General features: G+C 70.1%; 1 protein-coding gene across 1 annotated transcript; it reads left to right on the forward strand.

Moving 5' to 3' along the window:
- Window positions 1-1,267: 1,267 nt before the first annotated feature.
- ITGA5 (integrin subunit alpha 5) lies at window positions 1,268-21,494 on the forward strand. Its single transcript, XM_066985614.1, is given in 30 exon segments — window positions 1,268-1,551; window positions 2,591-2,718; window positions 4,128-4,240; window positions 4,473-4,596; window positions 5,313-5,374; window positions 5,727-5,772; window positions 7,265-7,390; window positions 9,597-9,641; window positions 9,797-9,840; window positions 9,961-10,017; window positions 10,516-10,568; window positions 10,691-10,920; window positions 11,581-11,772; window positions 12,610-12,655; window positions 12,758-12,865; window positions 13,660-13,715; window positions 13,831-13,876; window positions 13,878-13,983; window positions 14,100-14,237; window positions 16,311-16,378; window positions 16,469-16,574; window positions 16,576-16,620; window positions 17,370-17,462; window positions 17,551-17,630; window positions 18,039-18,119; window positions 18,214-18,319; window positions 19,375-19,527; window positions 20,336-20,436; window positions 20,607-20,720; window positions 21,392-21,494. Coding segments are annotated over 29 exon segments (2,796 nt in total). The 5' UTR covers window positions 1,268-1,339; the 3' UTR covers window positions 20,638-20,720; window positions 21,392-21,494.
- The last annotated feature ends 3,638 nt before the right edge of the window (window positions 21,495-25,132 follow it).

Genomic DNA, 25,132 nt, shown 5'->3' on the forward strand with positions numbered 1-25,132 from the left:
TCCCCAGTGTCCCCACGTCCACCTGGGTGTCCCCACTGCCCAGTGTCCCCGTCCCCACCTCCACAGTGCCTCGGTGTCCCCACAGCGTCCCCGTCCTCTTGGTGTCCCCCAGTTCTCCCAGTCCCCGGCATCCCCATCCCACTGAGGTTCTCCCTATGTCCCCGTCCCCCTCAAGTGTCCCCATGTCCCCATCCTCCCAGCGTGTCCCAGTGTCCCGGTGCCTTGTGTCCCGGTGCTCGGTGTCCCTGTCCCACCAGGCTGTCCCAGTGCCCAGTGTCCTGGTGACCGGTGTCCTGGAGCCCAGTGTCCCTGTCCCCTGGGGTGTCCCGGTGCCGCTGGGGTGTCCCTGTCCCCCCAGGATGTCCCAGTGCCTGGTGTCCCTGTCCTCTTGGGGTGTCCCAGTGACCAGTGTCCCGGTGACCGGTGTCCCTGTCCCCCCAGACTGTACCAGTGCCCAGTGTCCCTGTCCCCCTGGGATGTCCCTGTCCCCCCAGGCTGTCCCGGTACCCCTGGGGTGTCCCTGTCCCCTTGGGGTGTCTCAGTGCCTGGTGTCCCGATGCCTGGTGTCCCGGTGCCCAGTGTCCCTGTCCCCCTGGGGAGTCCCTGTCCCCTTGGGGCGTCCCAGTGCCCTCAGGGTGTCCCGGTGCCCAGTGTCCCAGCTCCCGGTGTCCCTGTCCCCCCAGGCTGTCCCAGTAACCCTGGGGTGTCCCTGTCCCCTTGGGGTGTCCCGGTGCCCGGTGTCCTGGAGCCCAGTGTCCCGGTGCTCGGTGTCCCAGTTCCCGGTGTCCCTGTCCCCTCGGGGTGTCCCAATGCCTGGTGTCCCAGCTCCCGGTTCCCGGTGTCCCTGTCCCCTCGGGGTGTCCCGGTGCCCGGTGTCCTGGAGCCCAGTGTCCCGGTGCCCAGTGTCCCAGCTCCCAGTGTCCCTGTCCCCTCGGGGTGTCCCGGTGCCCGGTGTCCCGGTGCCCAGTGTCCCTGTCCCCTCGGGGTGTCCCGGTGCCCGGTGTCCCGGTTCCCAGTGTCCCTGTCCCCTCGGGGTGTCCCGGTGCCCGGTGTCCCAGTTCCCGGTGTCCCAGCTCCCGGTGCCCCCTTCCCCCCCCCCCCCCCCCAGCACCATCCCGTCTCCCCGGCACATCCCCGTCCCCCGGGGCTTCCCCCACCCCCCCATCCCCCCCCCGCCTCCCCGCTGCCCGGTGCCGGTGCCGGTGCCGGTGCCCGGCGGGGCTCTGGCTCCTCCCCGGTGAGTCACGGCGGGGCGGAGCGGCCGGGGCCCCCCCCGGGCACTTTCCGAGGGGACTCGGGAGCGGGAGGCAGCGCCGAGCCCGGCCAGCCCCGCTCCGCCATGGCCCCGGCCGCGGCCCCGGTCCCCCCCCGGTGCCGCCGCTCCCGGTGCCGGTGCCGGGCGCTGCTCCCGGTGCTGCTCCCGTTGCTGCTGCCGCCGCCCCCCCCCGCCGCCGCCTTCAACCTGGAGGCGTCGAGGCCCGTCGCCTTCCGAGGGGCTCCCGGTTCCCTTTTCGGCTTCGCTTTGGATTTTTACCTGCCCAAACCCCGGAGGTACCGGTACCGGCACCGGGAGGGCACCGGGCGGCGAACACCGGGGGTGGCTCCGGGAAGAGGGCACCGGGCGTGGGGCGAGGGGGTGGGCACCGGGAGGGCACCGGGAGGGCACCGGGAGGGGACCGGGGAAGGGGGGGGGACCGGGGAGCGGGGGGGGAAGGGGGAGCGGGGATTTGGGACCGGGGAGCGGGGAGCGGCCACCGGGACGGGGAGCGGGGGCGGGAGGGAGGGAGCGGCCCGGCGGGACCGGGAGCGGCCCCCGGGGGCGGGGAGCGGGGATCCGGGACCGGGAACTGGGACCGGGAACTGGGAAGGGGGACCGGGAACTGGGAACCGGGAACTGGGAACCGGGACCGGGCCGGGAGGCGAGGAACGGGACCGGGAACCGGGAACCGGGGCGGGACCGGGCCGGGGGAACGGGAACCGGGGGCGGGCCGGGAAGCGGGGGCCGAGTAACGGGAACGGGACGGGGCCGGGAAGCGGGGCCGGGGGGGGGCTGAGCCCCGCTCCCGGACCCCGCGCCGGCCCCCGCCGCGCCGGCTCCCCCCCGCCGGGGGTCCCGGAGCGTTTCCTGTAACCGGAGCCGGAACGGCCTCGGGCCGGGGGGGGGGGGGGCACCGGGGGCGGGGGGGGGGCTCGGCCGGGTCCCGGTTGCCCCCTCCCCTCCCACCGCTTTTGCCCCCCCTCGACCTTTTGGGGACCCCCCCACCCCCGTGCCCCCGAAGCCCCGGGGGTCCCCGTACCCCCCCTGCCCCCCCCCCTCCCCGGTGGGTGCCGCCCCCCCCCACCCCTCCGTACCCCCCCCCCGGTCCTTCCCCCCCCCACACCCCCCCCCCGGTGGTTTTGGAGCTTCCTCTCCCACGGAGCGGGGCTGACTCAGAGGCGCCTGCGGGACCCACCCGGGGGGGGGGGGGGCACCCAAAAGTCCCCGCCGTGTCCCCGGGGGGGTGTGGGTGGCAGCCGTGTGTCCGTCCGTCTGTCCTCCCCCCCCCCCGGCCACCCCTGAGTGTCGCCGTGCTGTGTCCCCCCCCCCCAGTGTCAGCATCCTGGTGGGGGCCCCCAAGGCCAACACCAGCCAGCCCAACGTCACCCAGGGGGGGGCCGTCTACCACTGCCCCTGGCCCCCCGGCGCTGACTGCACCCCCATTGACTTCGACCACATCGGTAAGGGGACGGGGACGGGGATGGGGACAGGGACACATGGACTTGGGGACAGGGATGGGGACGAGGGCATGGGGACAGGGGGATGGGGATGGGGACAGGGGGACAGGGATGGGGACAGGGACACATGGACTTGGGGACAGGGATGGGGACGAGGGCACGGGGACAGGGACAGGGGGATGGGGACAGGGACAGGGGCATGGGGATGGGGACAGGGGGATGGGGACAGGGGGATGGGGACAGGGAGAGGGGGACGGGGACAGGGACAGGGACAGGGGCACAGGGATGGGGACAGGGGGATGGGGACAGGGACAGGGGGACAGGGGCACGGGGACAGGGGGACAGGGGCATGGGGACAGGGACAGGGGCATGGGGACAGGGACAGGGGCATGGGCATGGGGACAGGGACAGGGGCACAGGCATGGGCATGGGGACAGGGAGAGGGGGACGGAGACAGGGGGATGGGGACAGGGACAGGGGGATGGGGACAGGGACAGGGGCATGGGGATGGGGACAGGGGCACATGGACGTGGGCACAGGGATGGGGACAGGGGCATGGGGCACAAGCATGGGGATGGGGGCACAGGGATGGGGACGGGGGCACAGGGACAGGGGCACAGGCATGGAGACAGGGGCACACGAACAGGGACAGGGATGGGGATGGGGACGTGAGGATGGGGACAGGGATGGGGACAAGGCTGGGACAAAGCCAAGCACTGGGATGGGGCTGGTGGGACGTGGGGACAGGGGACAGGTTATAGGGATGGAGCACGGCCAGGCGTGGGGACGAGGCACAGGGGCTGAACACCGCTGGGCGTGGGGACGGGGCACGGGGACGGGGCACGGGGACAGGGCACGGGGGACAGGGCACGGGGGTGGCACCCGGACACGGGCATGGGGCCGGGGCACGGGGGTGGCACCCGGACACGGGGATGGGGCCGGGGCACGGGGGGTGGCACCCGGACACGGGGATGGGGCCGGGGCACGGGGACAGGGCACGGGGGACAGGGCACGGCGGTGGCACCCGGACACGGGCATGGGGACGGGGACACCGCTGTGCACGGGGACTGGCACGGGGACAAGGACACCGCTGGGTGTGGGAACGGGCACAGCTGGGGCCGGGAGCCGTGGGCATCGGGGCCGGGGACAGAGACGTGGCCCCATGGCCCCTCTGGCCCCCCCGTGGCCCCCGTGCCACCCTGTGCCCCCCCCCCGCACCCCCCAGCCTGTCCCCAGTGCCCGTCCCCGCGGTGTCCCCCCCCACGGCCTTGGCCCCGCGGCTGCGCTGCGCCCGGCTGGTTAACGATAAACCCGGGGGCTGGGGGGGGGCAGGGGCTGGAATTGGGGGCCTGGGGGGGGCGAGGGGGGGGGAGCAGGGGGGGGGGCTGACCCTTGCGTCCCCCCTCCCCCAGGGACCCGCAGCCACGACTTTGGGGGCAACGGCACCGAGAACCCCGACCCCGTGGAGTTCAAGTCCCTGCAGTGGTTCGGGGCCACCGTGCGGGCACACAACGCCTCCATCCTGGTACTGGGGGGGGCACAAAAATGGGGGGGGGGCACACAAAAATGGGGAGGGGGGGGGGTCCTGGTCATAGGGCACATGGTGGGGGGGGGTGCACAGAGTGCCTGGGGCAGGGTTTGGGGGTCCGGCTGCGTGCGGACCCCCTCCCGTGCCCCCCGTTTCGCTGTGCCCACTGTGTCCCCCCCCCCCCCCTTTGCCGTGCCCCCCCCCCTCTCTTCTGTGCCCCCCCCCCCAGGCTTGCGCCCCCCTGTACAGCTGGCGCCCCACCAAGGACGAGGGGGGCCGGGACCCCGTGGGCACCTGCTTCCTCTCCATCGGCAACTTCTCCAAATTCGTCGAGTACGCGCCCTGCCGCTCAGGTGGGCCCCCCCCCGACCCCCTCCCGACCCCCCCAGACCCCCCCATTACCCCCCCAGACCCCCATTACCCCCCCCGAGCCTGGCATCAAGTGACACCCTCCTGTCCCCGTCCCCCCCCCCCCCCCCCCGAGCATCCTTTGTGGTACCCATGGGTGACACCCCCAGGTGGGCCCCCCCCTCGCCCCCCCTGACACCCCCAGACCCCCCCAGACCCCCCTGACCCCCATTACCCTCCCCCCCCGTGAGCCTGGCATCAAGTGACACACCCCTGCCCCCCCCCCCCCCCGAGCATCCTCTGTGGTACCCATGGGTGACACCCCCATGCCTGGCACCCCCAAGGTGTCCTCCCCCCCACCCAAGGGACCCCCCCCATCCAAGGGACCCCCCCCCTAGGTGTCCCCTCCCTCCAAAGAACCCCCCCCCACCCAAGGGACCCCCCATCCAAGGGACCCCCCCCCTAGGCGTCCCCTCCCTCCAAAGAACCCCCCCCCACCCAAGGGACCCCCCCCCATCGAAGGGACCCCCCCCGCCCAAGTGTCCCCCCCCCCCAAGCCTGGCATCTAGAGGAGGTGGCACCCCCCCAGCCTGGCACCCATGGGTCCCCAGGCCCTCCCAGGGTGGTGACACCCCCTCAGCCCCCCCAGCCCAGCACCCATGGGACCCCAAGCCCCCCCCCCCAAAAAATGACCCCCCCACTTCTCTCCCCCCCCCCCCAGATCTGAACTCTGCAGCCGGGCAGGGCTACTGCCAGGGGGGCTTCAGCGCCGAGTTCACCCAGGTGGGGGCACGGGGGGGCAATGGGGGGGGGTACGGGGGGCGTGGGGGATATATGGGGACACGGGGGGAGGCGTGGGGACGGGGGGGGCCCTGGACCCCCAGGGCTGAGCATTGGGGTGGGGAGGAGGGGGGGCGATGGGGTATTTGGGGGTATGGGGGGGGGGGGGCGGGGATATATGGGATATATGGGGGGGTGGGGGGATATATGGCGGGTGGGGGGATATATGGGGGGTTGGGGGATATATGGGGGGTTGGGGGATATATGGCAGTGCTGGGGGGGTATGGGGGGGTGTTAGGGGTCGGGGGGGGGCGTGCTGGGGGGGGCTGTTGGCTGAGGGGCTGTGTCGCCGCAGACGGGACGCGTGCTCCTGGGGGGCCCCGGCAGCTACTTCTGGCAAGGTGAGACCCCCGCGGGGCCCTAAATGCGCGTGAACGCCCCTGCCTGCCCCTAAATATTCCTAAATGCCCCCTAAATATTCCTAAATGCCCCCTAAATATTCCTAAATGCCCCCTAAATACCCCCAAAACACTCCTGCCTGCCCCTAAATGTGCCTAAATACACCTACCTGCACCTAAATGCCCCCTAAATAACCCCCAAATACCCCTGTCTGCCCCTCTATGCCCCTGGCTGCCCCTAAATACCCCCTATATACCCCTGGCTGCCCCTAAATACCCCCAAATGCCCCTGCCTGCCCCTAAATGCCCTCTAAATACCCCCTAAATACCCCCACCTGCCCCTAAATACCCTCCTAAATAACCGTCTGCCCCTAAATACCCCTAAATGCCCCGTGTGCCCCTGAATGCCCCTAAATACCCCCTAAATGCCCCTGGCTGCCCCTGAATGCCCCCTAAATACCCCCTGAATGCCCCTGGCTACACCTAAATGCCCCTTCCTTGCCCCTAAATACCCCCTAAATGCCCCTACCTGTCCCTAAATACCCCCCAGATGCCCCCACCTGCCCCTAAATGCCCCCAAATGTCCCTGCCTGTTCCTAAATACCCCCGCCTGCCCCTAAATACCTCCCTAAATAACCCCATCTGCCCCAAATGCCCCCACCTGCCCCTAAATGCCCCCTGAATGCCCCCTAAATGCCCCTACCTGTCCCTAAATACCCCCCAAATGCCCCTGGCTCTCCCTAAATGCCCCCTAAACACCCCCGCCTGCCCCTAAATACCCCCTAAATGCCCCTGCTTGCTCCTAAATACCCCCTAAACACCCCCACCTGCCCCTAAATGCCCCCTAAATGCCCCTGCCTGTCCCTAAATACCCCCCAAATGCCCCCACGTGCCCCTAAATGCCCCCTAAATGTCCCTGCCTGTTCCTAAATACCCCCCTAAATAACCCCATCTGCCCCAAATGCCCCTGGCTGCCCCTAAATGCCCCCTGAATGCCCCCTAAATGCCCCTACCTGTCCCTAAATAACCCCCAAATGCCCCTGCCTGCCCCTAAATACCCCCTAAATACCCCCACCTGCCCCTAAATGCCCCCCTAAATGCCCCTGCCTGCCCCTAAATAACCCCCAAATGCCCCTGCCTGCCCCTAAATACCCCCTAAATACCCCCACCTGCCCCTAAATGCCCCCCTAAATGCCCCTGGCTGCCCCTAAATGCCTCCTAAATACCCCCTAAATGCCCCCTAAATGCCCCTACCTGTCCCTAAATACCCCCCAAATGCCCCCACCTGCCCCTAAATGCCCCCTAAATGTCCCTGCCTGTCCCTAAATACCCCCCGAATGCCCCTGCCTGCCCCTGAACGCCCCCTAAATGTCCCTGCCTGTCCCTAAATACCCCCCGAATGCCCCCGCCTGCCCCTGAACGCCCCCTAAACACCCCCGCCGCCCCCCCCGGCCCCGGCAGCCCCCCCGGGTGCTGAGTGTCGCGGCGCCCCCAGGGCAGGTGATGTCGGCCACGCAGGAGCAGATCGCGGCCTCGAGCTACCCCGAGTACTTCATCCAGGACGTGGCCGGGCAGCTGCAGACGCGCCAGGCGGCCCCCACCTACGATGACAGCTACATGGGTCGGGGGCACGGGGACGGCGGGGGGGGGCCGGGGGGGGGGGACACGGAGGTGTGGGGGGACATCAGAGGTGTGTGGGGACGTGGGGATATGGGGACATGGAGTCATGGGGACATCAGAGGTGTATGGGGACATGGAGGTATATGGGGACATGAGGACGTGGGATGTGGGGACATCAGAGGTGTATGGGGACATGGGGACGTTGGGACCTGGGGACATCACAGGTGTATGGGGACGTGGGATATGGGGACATCAGAGGTGTATGGGGACATGGGGACATGGGGTCGTGGGGATGTGGGGACATCAGAGGTGTATGGGGACGTGAGGATGTGGGGATGTGGGGACATCAGAGGTGTATGGGAACGTGGGGATATGGGGACATGGGGTCATGGGGACATCAGAGGTGTATGGGGACATGGAGGTATATGGGGACATGGGGACGTGAGGATGTGGGGATGTGGGGACATCAGAGGTGTATGGGGACATGGAGTCATGGGGACATGGAGGTATATGGGGACATGAGGACATGGGGATGTGGGGACATCAGAGGTGTATGGGGACAGGGAGTCATGGGGACATCAGAGGTGAATGGGGACATGGAGGTATATGGGGACATGAGGACATGGGGATGTGGGGACATCAGAGGTATATGGGGACATGGGGACGTTGGGACCTGGGGACATCAGAGGTGTATGGGGACATGGGGTCGTGGGGATGTGGGGACATCAGAGGTGTATGGGGACATGGGGACATGGGGTCGTGGGGATGTGGGGACATCAGAGGTGTATGGGGACGTGAGGATGTGGGGATGTGGGGACATCAGAGGTGTATGGGAACGTGGGGATATGGGGACATGGGGTCATGGGGACATCAGAGGTGTATGGGGACATGGAGGTATATGGGGACATGGGGACATGAGGATGTGGGGATGTGGGGACATCAGAGGTGTATGGGGACATGGAGTCATGGGGACATCAGAGGTGAATGGGGACATGGAGGTATATGGGGACATGAGGACATGGGGATGTGGGGACATCAGAGGTGTATGGGGACATGGAGTCATGGGGACATCAGAGGTGTATGGGGACATGGAGGTATATGGGGACATGAGGACATGGGGATGTGGGGACATCAGAGGTATATGGGGACATGGGGACGTTGGGACCTGGGGACATCAGAGGTGTATGGGGACATGGGGTCGTGAGGTTGTGGGGACATCAGAGGTGTATGGGAACGTGGGGATATGGGGACATGGGGTCATGGGGACATCAGAGGTGTATGGGGACATGGAGGTATATGGGGACATGAGGACATGGGGATGTGGGGACATCAGAGGTATGTGGGGACATGGGGACGTTGGGACCTGGGGACATCAGAGGTGTATGGGGACATGGGGTCGTGAGGTTGTGGGGACATCAGAGGTGTATGGGAACGTGGGGATATGGGGACATGGGGTCATGGGGACATCAGAGGTGTATGGGGACATGGAGGTATATGGGGACATGGGGACGTGGGGACCTGGGGACATCAGAGGTATATGGGGACATGGGGTCATGGGGACGTGAGGATGTGGGGACATCAGAGGTGTATGGGGACATGGGGTCATGGGGACATCAGAGGTGTATGGGGACATGGGGACGTGAGGATGTGGGGATGTGGGGACATCAGAGGTGTACGGGGACGTGGGGATATGGGGACATGGAGGTATATGGGGTCATGGGGATGTGGGGACACGGAGGTGTGTGGGGACGTGGGGACATCGGGATGGGGGGACGTGGAGGTGTGTGGGGACATGGGGACACAGAGGTGTATGGGGACATTGGAGCTGGGATGTGCATGGGGACGTGGGGACATGGAGGTGTATGGGGACGTGGGGACATGGAGATGTGGGGACATGGGGACACGGAGGTGTACAGGGACATGGGGTCATGGGGACATGGGGATGTGGGGACATGGAGGTGTACGGGGACATGGGGACATCAGAGCTGGGATGTGCATGGGGACATGGGGACACAGGGACACAGGTGTACAGGGGCATGGGGACAGAGGGATGTGAGGCGGACATGGGGACGTTGGAGCTGGGGATGTACATGGGGACACGCGGTGACATGGGAACAGGGAGGGGGGACGTAGGGGACAGGGGACATGGCGCAGAGGTACGGGGGGGCACGGTGACACGGGTGACACCTCTCCCCTGCCCCCCACAGGCTACTCGGTGGCAGTCGGCGAGTTCAGCGGGGACACAACGCAAGGTGGGTGCCACACGGGGTGACACGGGGCTGGGGGGGGGGACAAGGGGCTGGGGGGGGTGACAAGGGGCTGGGGGGGGGACACGGGGCTGGGGGGGGTGACACGGGGCTGGGGGGGTGACACAGCACGTGTGACAGCGTCACTTTGTCCTTTGCAGACTTCGTGGCCGGTGTCCCCAAGGGCAACCTCACCTACGGCTACGTAAGGCTGCGGGGACGTGGGGACGTGGGGGGGGGGGGGCACCGTGGGGTGAGGGCCCTGGGTGTCCGGGTCCCTTGTCCCCCACCCCAGTGTCCCCCCCGCACCGTGTCCCCCCCCCAGGTCACCATCCTCAACGGCACCAACATGAAGTCCCTGTACAACTTCTCCGGGGAGCAGGTGGGGGTGCTGGGGGGGGTCACCCATGGGGGGGGGGGGGTTGGGGTGCCCATGGGGGGATGATGGGGTGGGGTGGGGGGGCTGGGTGCTCCCTGCGGGGGGGGGGGGGGGGAGAGAGGAGGGGACAGTGCTGGGAGGTGGGGGGGCACCCAGATAGGATTGGGGGCACCCACACACACAGGTGGGGCACCCGTGAGGGTTGGGGGGCACCCATGGGGGCTGGGGGCACCCATGTGGGTTTTGGGGGGCACCCATGTGGGTTTTGGGGGGCACCCATGTGGGTTTTGGGGGGCACCCATGTGGGTTTTGGGGGCACCCATACAGGTTGGGGGGCACCCATGTGGGTGGGGGGCACCCATACGGGTTGGGGGGCACCCATACAGGTCGGGGGGCACCCGTACGGTTTGGGGGGCACCCCTATGCTTTTGGGGTCACCCACACCCCCTGGGACCATCACTAAAATTGGGGTCCCCCCCCCCTTATCCCCCCCCCCAACAGATGGCAGCCTACTTCGGCTACGCGGTGGCGGCCACGGACGTGAACAGCGACGGGTGAGGACCCCCCCCCCCCAACTTTTCCCCTTCCCCCCAATTTTTCCCCATCCCCCCCCCCCCCACCAAGACCCCCAGCACCCCGGGGTGCCGCCGCTGACCCCCCCTGTCCCCCCCCCCAGGCTGGCCGACCTGCTGGTGGGGGCCCCCCTCTTCATGGAGCGCACGGGGGACGGGCGGGTGCAGGAGGTGGGCAGGGTGTACCTGTACCTGCAGCGCCCCGGGGGGGGCCCCCTGCCCGCCCCCACCATGGCGCCCGCCCCCGCCGCCGCCCTCACCGGGCCCCAGGAGTTCGGGCGCTTCGGCAGCGCCATCGCCCCCCTGGGGGACCTCGACCTGGACGGCTTCAACGGTGGGTGCACGCCGGGGGGGGGGCGTGGGGGGGCTTGGGGGGCGTGGGGGGGCTTGGGGGGGCAAGGGGGGGCACGGGGACCCAGGTTATGGGGGATGCGGAAACCCTACGGGGGGGGGCAAGTTATGGGGTGAGCAGGGGTTGGGGGCGTGGGGGGGTGTGGGGGGCAAGGCAGGGTTTGGGGGCCATGGGGGGGGGCATGGGGGGGCTTGGGGGACATGGGGGGGGCAAGGGGGGACACGGGGACCCAGGTTATGGGGGGTGCAGAAACCCTACGGGGGGGACAAGTTATAGGGTGAGCAGGGGATGGGGGGGCAAGTGGGGGCAAGGGGGGGCACAGGGACCCAGGTTATGGGGGAGGGGACAGAAACCCTATGGGGGGGGGGCAAATTATGGGGTGACCAGGGGATGGGGGCCATGGGGGGGGCATGGGGGGGTGCCCAGCCTTTTGGGGGGGGCACGGGGGGGAGGTTACGGATGAGGTGCCGGGGGGGGTCCCGGTGCCGTCGGGTTTACGGGGTCCTCATGGCACTGGGGGGTCCCCACACCTCTGGGTGACCTGGGAGGGCGGATTGGGGTGCCGGGGGGGGCGAGGGGGGGCAGCAAGGACCCCCCCCCCCACCCCCACCCCGCACCCCTTCTAACGGGGGGGTGGCGCAGACGTGGCGGTGGGGGCGCCGCTGGGGGCCGAGGGCCGGCAGGGCCTGGTCTACGTCTACGGGGGGAGCGGGGCCGGGCTGCGCCCCCAGCCCAGCCAGGTGCTGCGGGGCCTCTGGGCGCCCGGCCGCCACCCCGACTTCTTCGGAGCCGCCCTGCGCGGGGCCACCGACCTCGACGGCAACGGCTACCCCGGTGAGGGCCCCCGGGGGGCACGCGGCCCCGTCCCGATACCCTGGGGACACGCGGTCCCATCCCGATACCCTACATCTGGGGACGCGCGGCCCCGTCCCAATATTCCCCCACTGGGGACACGCAGCCCCGTCCCGATACCCTGGGGACCCATGGCCCCATCCCAATATTCCCCCATTTGGGACACGTGGCCCTGTCCCAACACCCCGGGGACACGCGGCCCCGTCCTTATACCCTACATTTGGGGACGTGGCCCCGTCCCGACACCCCGGGGACCCGTGGCCCCATCCCGACACCCTACATTTGGGGACACACAGCCCCATCCCGACACCCTACAGCTGGGGACACGCGGCCCCACATGTCCCGGGAACCCACCCAGCCCCATCTGTGTCACCCCCCCCACACCATGGGTGTCCCTTGGGTGGGGCCACCCCTCTATCTGGGGACACCCAGCCGTGCCACCCCCTATCTGGGGACAGCCAGACCCAGGTGTCCTGTGGATAATAACAGGGACACGTGGCCCCGTGCGTCCTCACCCCAGGGGTGCCCCAAAAGTGGGGGACACCCCCCCCCCCCGATGTGCCACCCCATGGGTGCCACCCCATGGGTCCCCTAGAGCTGGGGACACCCTGCCCCATCCGTGCCGCCCCACGGGTCCCCAACCCCAACCCGTCCGTAGCTGGGGGTCACCCAACCCCAAAACGTCCCACCGACACCGGGGGCCACCCAGCCCCGCCCCAGAGGTGCCCCATAGCGGGGGCCACCCCTTTTGGGGCCGCGCCGCCCCCTGGGCGCCCCGTTGGGGATGCCCGGCGACCCCGCCGCCACCTCTCCCTGCAGACCTCCTGGTGGGCGCCTTCGGAGTGGACACGGCCGTGGTGTACAGGTGGGTGCCACCAAATTTTGGGGTGTGGGGGGGTGTCCCCAAGGGGGTGGGGGTGTCCCCAAGGGGGTGTCCCCCACTCCGTGACCCCCCCCCCGTCCCCAGGGGCCGCCCCATCGTCCACGCCAGCGCCTCGCTCAGCGTCGTCCCCACCATGTTCAACCCCGAGGAGCGCGGCTGCGTCCTCGAGGGCACCGAGCTCCACGTCCCCTGGTGGGTGGCACCCTGGGGTGGCACCCTTGGGTGGGGGGGGTGTCCCCGTTGGGGGGGTGCGCGGTTGGCAGAGGGGAGAAATGGGGGTCCTGGAGGGGTTGGGGACAGCCGGGGGACAGTGGGGTGGAGGGTGCCGGGGGGGGGGTCGGGGGGGGGGGGGTTTGGGGACGCTGAGGGGTCGCTTTGGGGGCTGGGGACACTTGGGGTGGGGGGTTAGCAGGGGGCACTCCGTGGTTTGGGGCACGGGGGGGGGACATCTGGGGGGGGTCCCGAGTCGATGTGGGGTGGGCACCAGGGTGGGGGGGGGGGGGGGTTCTTGGGGACATGGGGACACTGGGAGGGGTGTGGGGGGGGAATGGGGGCCCGGGGGGCTTGGGGACACCCGGGGGGCACAGGGGTGGAGGGGGGGGTCCTCAGCTCGCGGGGGGGGGGGGCGAGGTGTCGGGGTTGGGGTTTGGCCCCCAGGGGACATGGGGGGGACATCGGGGGGTGGCAGGGGGAGCACGGGGTTGTATGGGGCCACCCATGGGGAGCCCCTGGGGGTGCATGGGGGGGGCCCTGAGGTGCTGGGGGGGGGGTACGGGGGGGGGGGCATCGGGACACTGGGGACACTTAGGGGACACTGTGGGGGGGGACTCAGGTGGCATGGGGGGGCCGCATGGGGGGTGCATGGGGCTTTGGGGGGTGCGTGGGGTTTTGGGGGCCACCAGGGAGCAGCGGGGGGGGGGCCACCAAAGGCCAGGGAAGGACCTGGCTGAGGAGGGGGGGGTCCCATGGGTGCCCCCCCCCCCCAGCATCAACGTCAGCTTCTGCCTCAACGCCTCGGGGCGCCACCTCCCCGGCCCCATCGGTGAGTGCGGGGGGACAGCGGGGGGGGGGAACGGGGACACGGGGTGGGGGGGGGGACACGACAAGGCACCCTGACGCGGGTCTCTGTGTGTGTCCCCCCCCCACAAAAAAAAAAGGCTTCGCGGTGGAGCTGAGCCTGGACGCGCTGAAGGCGCCGGGGGGGGCGCCGGGCGCTCTTCGTGGGGGGGCGCGAGCCCACCCGCAGCCTGGCCGTGCCCGTCCCCAACGGGGGGGGCGCCCGCTGCCGCACCATGGCCGTGTTCCTGCGGGTAGGTCCCGGGGTGGGGGGGGCACCCGACACCCACGTCCGACCTCCCTCCCCCCCCCCCGTCTCCCGGCCCCGCACCCCTCAGCACCCTTTTTTTGCCCCCCCCCGGGGTCGCAGAACGAGTCGGAGTTCCGGGACAAGCTGTCGCCCATCGCCGTGGGGCTCAGCTTCGCCCTGGACCCCCGCGCCCCCCCTGATGCCCACGGCCTGCACCCGGTGCTGGCCGCCAGCACCCGCACCCGCCTCGAGGCCAAGGTACCCCCGGCACCCCCTGGCACCCCCCGCCACCCCGTGCCACCCAGTGTCACCCCATGGCACCCAGTGCCACCCCATGCCACCCTATTTCACCTAGCATCACCCCATGGCACCCAGTATCACCCCATGGCACCCAGTGCCACCCCATGGCACCTCGCGTCACCCTATTTCACCCAGTGCCACCCCGTGCCACCCAGTGTCACCCCATAGCACCCAGTGCCACCCTATTTCACCCAGTGTCACCCCTGTGTCACCCAGTGCCACCCTATTTCACCTAGCATCACCCCATGGCACCCAGTGTCACCCCATAGCACCCAGTGTCGCCCAGTGTCACCCAGTGGCTCCCACTGTCAGCCCACGGTACCCAGCGTCACCCTATGGCACCCAGTGTCACCCCATAGCACCCAGTCCCCTATCACCCCAATGTCCCCATAGCCCCCGTGTCCCCTGTCACCCCCATGTCCCCCCATAGCCCCCATGTCCCCATTGTCCCCTATCGCCCCCATGTCCCCTATCGCCCCCATGTCCCCTATCGCCCCCATGTCCCCCAATGCCCCCATGTCCGCCCCATGTCCCCCCCCATGTCCCCAATGCCCCCATGTGCCCTATCACCCCCATGTCCCCGCCATGTCCCCAATGTCCCCACAGCCCCCGTGTCCCCCAATGTCCCCCCATGTCCCCACTGCCCCCATAGCCCCCATGTCCCCTATCACCCCAATGTCCCCAATGCCCCCATGTCTGCCCCATGTCCCCAATGCCCCCATGTCCCTCCCCCATGTCCCCCCCCATGTCCCCAATGCCCCCATGTCCCCCATTGTGCCCAAGTCCCCCCATGTCCCCTATCGCCCCCATGTCCCCTATCACCCCAATGTCCCCAATGCCCCCATGTCCGCCCCATGTCCCCAATGCCCCCATGTCCCCCATTGTGCCCAAGTCCCCCCATGCCCCCATGTCCCCCATAGCCCCTATCACCCCCACGTTCCCATTGCCCCCGTGTGCCCTATCGCCCCCATGTCCGCCCCATGTCCCCCCCCATGTCCCCAATGTCCCCATGTGCCCTATCACCCCCCATGTCCCCGCCATGTCCCCAATGTCCCCACAGTCCCCGTGTCCCCCAATGTCCCCCCATGTCCCCACTGCCCCCATAGCCCCCATGTCCCCTATCACCCCAATGTCCCCAATGCCCCCATGTCCGCCCCATGTCCCCAATGCCCCCATGTCCCCCATTGTGCCCAAGTCCCCCCATGTCCCCCATGTCCCCCATGTCCCCTATCACCCCAATGTCCCCCAATGCCCCCATGTCCGCCCCATGTCCCCAATGCCCCCATGTCCCTCCCCCATGTCCCCCCCCATGTCCCCAATGCCCCCATGTCCCCCATTGTGCCCAAGTCCCCCCATGTCCCCTATCACCCCAATGTCCCCCAATGCCCCCATGTCCGCCCCATGTCCCCAGTGCCCCCATGTCCCCCATTGTGCCCAAGTCCCCCCATGCCCCCATGTCCCCCATAGCCCCTATCACCCCCACGTTCCCATTGCCCCCATGTGCCCTATCACCCCCATGCCCCCACTGTCCCCATCACCCCATGTCCGCCCCATGTCCCCCCCATGTCCCCAATGCCCCCATAGCCCCTATCACCCCCATATCCCCGCCATGTCCCCAATGTCCCCACAGCCCCCGTGTCCCCCAATGTCCCCCCATGTCCCCACTGCCCCCATAGCCCCCATGTCCCCTATCACCCCCATGTCCCCAATGCCCCCATGTCCGCCCCATGTCCCCAATGCCCCCATGTCCCCCATTGTGCCCAAGTCCCCCCATGTCCCCTATCGCCCCCATGTCCCCTATCACCCCAATGTCCCCCAATGCCCCCATGTCCGCCCCATGTCCCCAATGCCCCCATGTCCCCCATTGCGCCCAAGTCCCCCCATGCCCCCATGTCCCCCATAGCCCCTATCACCCCCACGTTCCCATTGCCCCCGTGTGCCCTATCACCCCCATGCCCCCAATGTCCCCATCGCCCCCATCACCCCCATGCCCCCCCCCGGTCCCCAACCCCCCCGTGCCCCCCCCCCCAGGCTCACATCCAGCTGGACTGCGGCGAGGACAACGTCTGCGTCCCCGACCTGCAGCTGGAGGCCTTCGCGTAAGGGGGGGGGGGGGGGGGGACACGACTCCAGGGGGGGCTCCCAGGATTTGGGGGGGGGTCTGACGTGGCTGTGCCCCCCCCCCGCAGGGACCGCCGCGCCGTCTACCTGGGGGACCGCAACAGCCTGAACCTGACCTTCAACGCCCGCAACCAGGGCGAGGGGGGGGCCTACGAGGCCGAGCTGCACGTGCGGCCCCCCCCCCCACGCCCAGTACACCGGGGTGCTGCACCCCCACGGGGTGGGTGCTGGGGGGGGGGGCTAAATGGGGGGCTTGGGGGGGGGGCACCAGTTGTGGGGTGGGGGTCACTGGGTATGGGAGGGGCACTGGGGGGGGGGGTCCCCAGGTTGTGGTGGGGGGCACTGGGTATGGGGGGGGGCATGGGGGGGGTCCCCAGGTGTGGGGTGGGGGGCACTGGGTATGGGGGGGGCACTGGGGGGGTCCCCAGGTTGTGGTGGGGGGCCCTGTATATAAGGGGGGGGTCCCTGGGGGGATCCCAAGTTGTGGGGTGGGGGGCCCTGGGCATGGGGGGGGGGGTCCCAGTTGTGGGGGTGGGGGGCACTGGATATGGGGGAGGCACTGGGGGGGTCCCCAGGTTGTGGGGGGGGGGGCCCTGGATAGAAGGGGGGGGTCCACAGGTAGTGGTGGGGGTCTGTGGGTATAAGGGGGGGGGCATGGGTGGGAGGTCCCAGTTGTGGGGTGGGGGTCCCTGGATGTAAGGGGGGGCACTGGGGCGGTGACCAGTTGTGGGGTGGGGGGCACTGGGTATGCGGGGGGGGCACTGGGGGGGGGTCCCAGGTTGTGGGGTGGGGGTCCCTGGGTATGGAGGGGGGGGTCCCTGGCTAAGGGGGTGCACAAGGGGCCCCCCGCTATGGGGTGGGTGCGTGGGGGTGCCCCCAGGCGTGCCGGGAGGGGGGGGGGGGGAAGGTTCCTGGGGCACCCCCAGGTGCCAGCACCCTGACGGCCCCCCCACGCCCCCCCCCCCCCAGAACTTCTCGGCGCTGAGCTGTGAGCTGGGGGGGGGCAACGGCTCGAGCCCCCTCGTCTGCGACCTGGGCAACCCCATGAAGGCGGGGGCCAGCGTGAGTTGGGGGGGGGGTGGGGCTTGGGGACGGGGGGGGGTGTTGCAGGGGGGCTCGGTGTGACCCCCCCCCCAATTTGTTCCCGCAGATCTGGGGGGGGCTGCGCTTTACCGTCCCCCACCTCAGCGACAGCAGCAAGAGCATCCGCTTCGAGCTGCAGATCCGCAGGTGGGGGGGGGCACTGGGTGGGGGGGGGCACCCAGGGGTGGGGGGGGGCACCCAGGGGTTGGGGGGGGCCCTGGGTGGGGGTGGGGATTGGGGGACCCCGGGAGGGGGGGGTGTTGTCCCACCCAGTTGCACTATGGGGTGTGGGGGGGGGCTTTTTTGGGGGTTGGGGGGTGGAAGGTGGTTGGGGGGGGGCTCGATTTTGGGAGGGGGGGGGGGTTCACACTGAAGGGGGGGGGCGCTGTGGTGCGGGGATCCGGGCTGGGGGGTCCTTGGGGTTCCCGAAGGAGGGGTCTGGGGGTGTCCCAGCCCCCCCAAAGCTGGGGACAGGGTGGGGGGGACACTGGGGGGGGGGATGACACATTGTGTGGGGGGGGGTCCATGCCGTGACCCCCCCCCGTGTTACGGCAGCAAGAACGCCAACAACTCGCAGAGCGAGGTGGTGCCGGTGCCGCTGGAGGTGCGGGCGGCCACGCGCCTCTCCGCCTTCGGGTGAGTGCCACCGCCGGGGACACCGCACGGTGGGGGGGGAGACGGGGGGGACAGCGGGGACACCGGGGCTGAACCCTGCGCCCCCCCACCCCAGGGTGTCCCGGCCCGAGGTTGTCACCGTCCCCGAGCCCGGCTGGGTGGCGGTGCAGCCCCCCCGGCGCCTGCAGGACGTGGGGCCGCAGGTGGAGCACGTCTACGAGGTGGGTGGCACGCGGCCGTGTCCCCAGAGCGCGGGGCCCCCTGTCCCCAAACCCATGGGTCCCAATGTCCCCAAACCTGCTCATCCCCATGTCCCCGATCCCAAGTGGTCCCCGTGTCCCCAGCCCCGTGGGTCCCCGTGTCCCTGATCCCACATGTGCCCATGTCCCCAAACCCATGGGTCCCCCCGTCCCCACACCCACAGGTGCCCGTGTCCCCAACCCCAGGGGTCCCAATGTCCCCACACCTGTGCATCCCCATGTCCCCAAGTGGTCCCGGTGTCCCCATGGATGTCCCCATGTCCCAGTCCTGTGGGTCCCCACGTCCCTGATCCCACAGATGCCCGTGTCCTCATGGATGTCTCCATGTCCCCAGTCCCAAGTGGTCCCCATGTCCCCAACCCTGCAGGTCCCCCTGTCCCCAAACCCATGGGTCCCCCTGTCCCCAAACCTGCTCATCCCCATGTCCCCAACTCTGTGGGTCCCCCTGTCCCCAACCCTGCAGGTCCCCATGTCCCTGATCCCACACGTGCCCATGTCCCCAAACCCTTGGTTCCCAATGTCCCCAAACCCACAGGTGCCCATGTCCCCAAACCCTTGGGTCCCAATATCCCCAAACCCATGGGTCCCCATGCCCCATGTCCCCAAACCCACCGGTGCCCGTGTCCCCAAACCACGGGTCCCGTGTCCCCAGCCCTGTGCGTCCCCATGTTCCCAATCCCAAGTGGTCCCCATGTCCCCAACCCCAGGGGTCCCCCTGTCCCCAAACCCATGGGTGCCTGTGTCCCCAGTGTCCCCAAACCCACGGGTCCCCTGTCCCCAACCCTGCGGGTCCCCACGTCCCTGACCCCACCGGTGCCCGTGTCCCCACGGGGCTCCCCATGAAACCCAAGGGTCCCCATGTCCCCAACCCTCCTGTCCCCAACCCCAAGGGCGTCCCCACCGTGTCCCCAACCCTGTGGCTCCCCGTGTCCCTGCCCCGGCGATGTCCCTGCGGGGGCCGTGGCCGTGTCCCCCCCCCCCCATTGCCACGTGTACCCCCCCCCCGGTGCCACCAGGTGGTGAACGAGGGTCCCAGCGCCATCAGCCATGGCACGCTGGAGCTGAGCTGTCCCCTGAGCCACCGCGGCCACCGCGTCCTCTACGTCACCGGCCACTCGGGGCCCCGCAACTGCACCGCCAGCCACCCCCTGGACAGCCTGCGCCTGGCGGTGGGGGCACTGGGGGGCACTGGGGGGCACTGGGGGGTGGAGAGGGATGGGTGCTGGGGACACTGGGTAGCACTGGGGGGCACTGGGGGGCACTGGGGGGCGGAGAGGGATGGGTGCTGGGGACACTGGGTAGCACTGGGCAGCACTGGGGGGCACTGGGGGGCGGAGAGGGATGGGTTCTGGGGACACTGGGTAGCACTGGGGGGCACTGGGTGGCACTGGTGGGGCACTGGGATGGCACTGGGGGTACTGGGGAGCAACGAGGGATGGTGCTGGGGATACTGGGGTGCACTGGGGGCCAGCGAGGGATGGGTCTTGGGGATACTGGGGGCACTCAGGGGCACTGGGGGGCACTGGGTGACACTGGGATGGCACTGGGGGGCACTGGGGAGCAACGAGGGATGGGTGCTGGGGATACTGGGGGGCACTGGGGGCCAGTGAGGGATGGGTGCTGGCGATACTGGGGGTGCTCAGGGGCACTGGGGGGGCAATGGGGGGCACTGGGGACCAATGAGGGATGGGTGCTGGGGATACTGGGGGCACTGGGGGGTACTGGGTGGCACTGGGGGGCACTGGGGAGCAGCGAGGGATGGGTGCAGGGGACATAGGGTGACAGCGGGAGCTGGAGCACTGGGTGGCACTGGGGGGTACTGGGTGACACTGGGGGCACTGGGGAGCAGCGAGGGATGGGTGCAGGGGACACAGGGTGACAGCGGGAGCTGGAGCACTGGGGGGCACTGGGGGGCACTGGGGAGCACTGGGGACGCTGGGAGGGTCGGCTCTCCCCCACCCCGTCCCCGTCCCGCAGGAGCAGGAGCAGGAGCAGGGCCAGGCCAGGCCCGCGCCGCGCCGTGACACCAGGGACACGGGACACGGGGCAGCGGCCCCCCCGCGCCGCCCAACACCCTGGTCAGTGCCATTGTCCCCGTGTCCCCCCGTCCCCGTGTCCCCCCGTCCCCGTGTCCCCCCTGTCCCATGTCCCCATGTCCGCCCCATACTCCCCCCGTGCACCCCCCCCCCCCCCCCGCCGGCTGCCACCCATGGGTGCTGCGGGCGGGTGACACCCGTGGGTGCCACAGGGGTGCCCCGAGGCCGAGTGCTTCCGGCTGAGCTGCCCCCTGGGGGGGCTGGAGAAGCAGCAGCGGGCGAGTCTGCGCCTCACCTTCCGCCTGTGGGCCCCCTCCTTCCTGCAGGTGAGGCCGGGACCCCCCCCCGCGACCCCCCCCCGACCCCCCGGGACTCTCCAGACTGCCCTGGGACCCCCCAGACCCCCTCAGAACCTCTCCAGGACCCCCCAGACCCTCCTGGGACCCCCCAGACCCCCCCAGGACCCCCAGACCTCCCAGCACCCCCCATATCCTCCCGGGACCCCCCCAGACCCCCAAGGACCCCCCTCAGACCCCCCAGACCCCCCAAGACCCCTCCAGACCCCCCCCTCCCCGGGACCCCCCCAGACCCCTCTGGAACCCCTCAGACCCCCCCAGATCCCCCCAGGACCCCCCAGACTCCCCTGGGACCCCCTCAGGAACACCCCAGACCCCTCCAGACCCCCCTGGCACCCCTCCAGACACCCCGGGACCCTCCAGACCCCCCCCCCAGGACCCCCAGGAACCCCCCCCCCAGGACCTGGAGCCCCAGTCCCCTGTGGGTGCGGGTTAATGGGTGCTCCGGTCCCCCCATGGGTGCGGGTGCCCCCTGTCCCGTCCCGTTCCCCCCGGTGCGGGATCCCCCGGGTGCCCAGGGGTGCCAGCAGGCGCCGGCGCCCACCCTCGGGTGCCCGTGGGTGCCAGCGGGTGCCGGTGAGTGCCTGTGGGCACCCCTGGGTGCTGGCGGGCACCGTGGGTGCTGACGTGCCGTGCCGCAGCGGGAGGTGCGGGCGCAGGCGCTGCGCTGCGAGGCCGAGTACCGGGTGCTGCGGCTGCCCTACCGCGTGCGGCCCCCCCCACCTGCCCACCCAGCACCTCCAGGTGAGGGGGCACCCCCCGGGGGGGGGGGGAGGGGGTTGGAGCGGGGTGACCTCGTGGGGGCGCCGGGGCTGCGGGGGGGAGCGGGGCGCTGTGGGTGACCCCACGGGTGACGCTTTGGGTGACCCCATGGGTGACCCCAAGGGTCACACTGGGGGTGGCTGCGGGGTGGCCCCACGGGTGACCCCACAGGTGGCTGTGGGGTGGTCCCATGGGTGCTGCTGTGGGTTACCGATGGTCACAGGGGCACAGGGTGGCCCCACGGGTGACACTTTGGGTGACCCCATGGGTGATGCTGTGGGTGGCTGTGGGGTGGCACCGTGGGTGACACGGTGGGTTACCGGTGGTGACGGGGGCGCAGGGTGACCCCGCGGGGTGTCCCCATGGGTTAGAGGCGGTGAGGGGACGGTGCAGGGTGACCCCGCAGGATGGCCCCGTGGGTGACACCATGGGTGGCCCTGTGGGTGACCCCATGGGTGACGCCGTGGGTGGCTTTGGGGTGGCCCCCTGGGTGCTCCCATGGGTGCTGCTGTGGGTTACCGGTGGTGATGGGGGCGCAGGGTGACCCCACGGGGTGTCCCCATGGGTGACACCACGTGTGGCTTTGGGGTCACACTGTGGGTGACACCACGGGTGGCTTTGGGGTGGCACCGTGGGTGATCCCGTGGGTGCCACCATGGGTTAGAGGTGGTGACGGGGTCACGGCGTGACCCCGTGGGTGCTCCCGTGGGTGCCACCGTGGGTTACGGGTGGCGACGGGGACGCGGGGTGACCCCGCGGGGTGACCCCACGGGTGGCCCCGTGGGTGACCCCCGCGGTGGCCGCAGGTGGTGACGGGGCTGCAGTGGGCGCGCGCCGAGGGGAGCCCCGGGGTGCCGGTGTGGGTGGTGGTGCTGGCGGTGCTGCTGGGGCTGCTGCTGCTCGCCCTGCTCAGCTACGGCCTCTACAAGGTGGGTCCGGGGGGGGCACATGGGGGGGGGGGGGGGGGGGATGTGGGGGGGGGGACATTGGGGGGGGCTGCAAGTGGGGCTGGAGTGGGGGGGCAGGTGGGAACAGGGGGTATAGGGGATATGGGGGTGGGGGGCACGGGGGCGTGGGGGCACAGGGGGTGGAGGGGGGCACAGGGGGGCACAGAGGGGGCACACGGGTTGTGGGGGGACACAAGGGCACAGGGGACACTGGGGGCACGGGGGGCACGGGGGGTGGAAGAGCACAGGGGGCACCAAGGGATGTTGGGGACGCCGGGGTCCCAGGGGACGCGGGGGCACAGGGGTGGCACGGGGGACACGGGGGACACGGGGGCCGCCCCCTGAACCCCCCTCCCCCCCCGGCACCAGCTGGGCTTCTTCAAGCGCTCGATGCCGTACGGCACCGCCATGGAGAAGGCGCAGCTCAAGCCCCAGGCGGCCTCGGAGGCCTAAGGGGGCCCCCGCACCGCCGGCGTCACCCGGACGGCACCACCAGTGTCACCCGGACGGCACCGCCGGCGTCACCCGGACGGCACCGCACCGCCGGTGTCACCCGTACGGCACCGCTGGCGTCACCCAGACGGCACCGTCGGCGTCACCCGTACGGCGCCACCGGCGTCACCCGTACGGCACCGCCGGCGTCACCCGTACGGCACCGCCGGTGTCACCCTGTATGGCACCGCACTGCTGGCGTCACCCGTACGGCACCGCTGGCGTCACCCGTACGGCACCGCACCGCCGTCTGCCGTTGTACCGGGCACCGCCGCCGCGCTGGGCACGGTTGTGCCGGGCGGCAGTGATCCGGGTCACAACCGGGCCCGGTATCGGCACCGGCCGGGCACCGCCGGCAGATGGGGTGATGCTGGGATCGGGCACCGACACCACCGGGACGGGTGGTGACAAGGCCGGGCACCGCCACCGGGATGGGGACCGCCACGCCGGGCAGCAGCAACCCCGTGCTGGGCGGTGGCACCGCCGGGACAGCCACGAGAGCAGCGGGGACGGGCACCGCCGGGACGGGCACCGCCGTGTGGACACCGTCGCTGTGATGGGCGTCACCGTGAGGACACGGCCGTGCCTACACGGTCACCGCGCCGGGTGTCGTCGTGTTTACACCGTCACTGTGATGGCACCACCACGAGGGCACCGTGCCAGGTATCACCGTGTTCAACCATCGCTGATGGCATCACCACGAGGGCACCGCCGTGCCGTCACCCTCACCGTGCCGGGTACCACCGTGCTCACACCGTCACTGTGACAGCATCACCGTGAGGGCACCGTGCCGGGTATCACCGTGTTCAACCATCACTGATGGACATCATCACGAGGGCACCGCCGTGCCGTCACCACACCGGACACCGCCGTGCTCACACCGTCACCGTGACGGCATCACCGTGAGGGCACCGTGCCGGGTATCACCGTGTTCAACAATCGCTGATGGCAGCGCCACGAGGGCACCGCTGTGCCTGCAGTGTCACCGCGCCGGGCACCACCGCGCTCACACCGTCACCGTGACGGCATCACCGCGAGGACACCGCCGTGCCTACAGTGTCACCACACGGGACACCGCCGTGCTCACACCGTCACCGTGACGGCATCACCGCGAGGACACCGCCGTGCCGAAAGTGTCACCGCACCGGACACCGCCGTGCCGTCACCGTCACCGTGCCAGACCCCACTGTCACCGTCACCGTGCCCCGCCACCAGCCCCGTGCCGTGGGACACGCCACACACACGCGTGCCGGGGACGTGCGGTGGCCCCGTGCCACGCCGCCGGGGGCTGGCGCGTGCTGCACTGCCGGTGCCCCCCGCCGCGGGCACCTCACTTTGCACTGACCCCGCGCCCGCCTGCACCCCAGATTTAATTTTATTTTTTTGGGGGGGGGGGACACGACACACGACACACGACACACACACACACACACACACACACACACACACACCCACCCCCCCGGGTGTCCCCGTCCCCAGGGGCCGTTTGCACTAGCGTGGGGGGGGGGGGTGGGGGGCACAGGTGGACGCGGGGGGGGGGGGGGGGGGGGCGGCTTCAGTTTGTATTTAATTTGGGGAGGGGGCCTCGGGGGGGGGGGGCCCCTAATAAATGTGTCCTGCCCACTGCTGCGGGTGCGAGGGGTGTCTGGGGGGGGGGGGGGGGGGTGTACACGCGTGTGCCAGGCTCTGTGCATGGTCGGGTGCACACGCGTGTGCTGGGTGCTGTGCGCAGTTGGGTGCACACGCGTGTGCCAGGGTCCATGCACGGCTGGGTGCACATGCATGTGCTGGGTGCTGTGCACGGCTGGGTGCACACGCGTGTGCCAGGCTCCACGCGTGGTCGGGTGCACAAGCGTGTGCCAGGCTCCCACACACAACTGGGTGCACAAGCACGTGCCAAGCTCTGTGCACGGTTGGATGCACACACGCATGTGTGCCAAGCTCTGCGCATGGCCGGGCGCACACGTGTGTGCAGGGCTCCACGCGTGGTCGCGTGCACACACACGTGCCGAGCTCCGTGCACGGCTGCGTGCACACGCGTGTGCTGTGCACAACTGGGTGCACACGCGCGTGCTGGGTGCCGTGGGCGGTCAGGTGCACACGCCTGTGCTGGGCTCCATGCACGGCTGGGTGCACACGCGTGTGCCGGGCGCTGCCGCCGGCAGCTCGGGTTTCGGCGAC

Source organism: Anser cygnoides, chromosome 32 (assembly GCF_040182565.1).
Source record: "Anser cygnoides isolate HZ-2024a breed goose chromosome 32, Taihu_goose_T2T_genome, whole genome shotgun sequence".
NCBI classification, from domain to species: domain Eukaryota; kingdom Metazoa; phylum Chordata; class Aves; order Anseriformes; family Anatidae; genus Anser; species Anser cygnoides.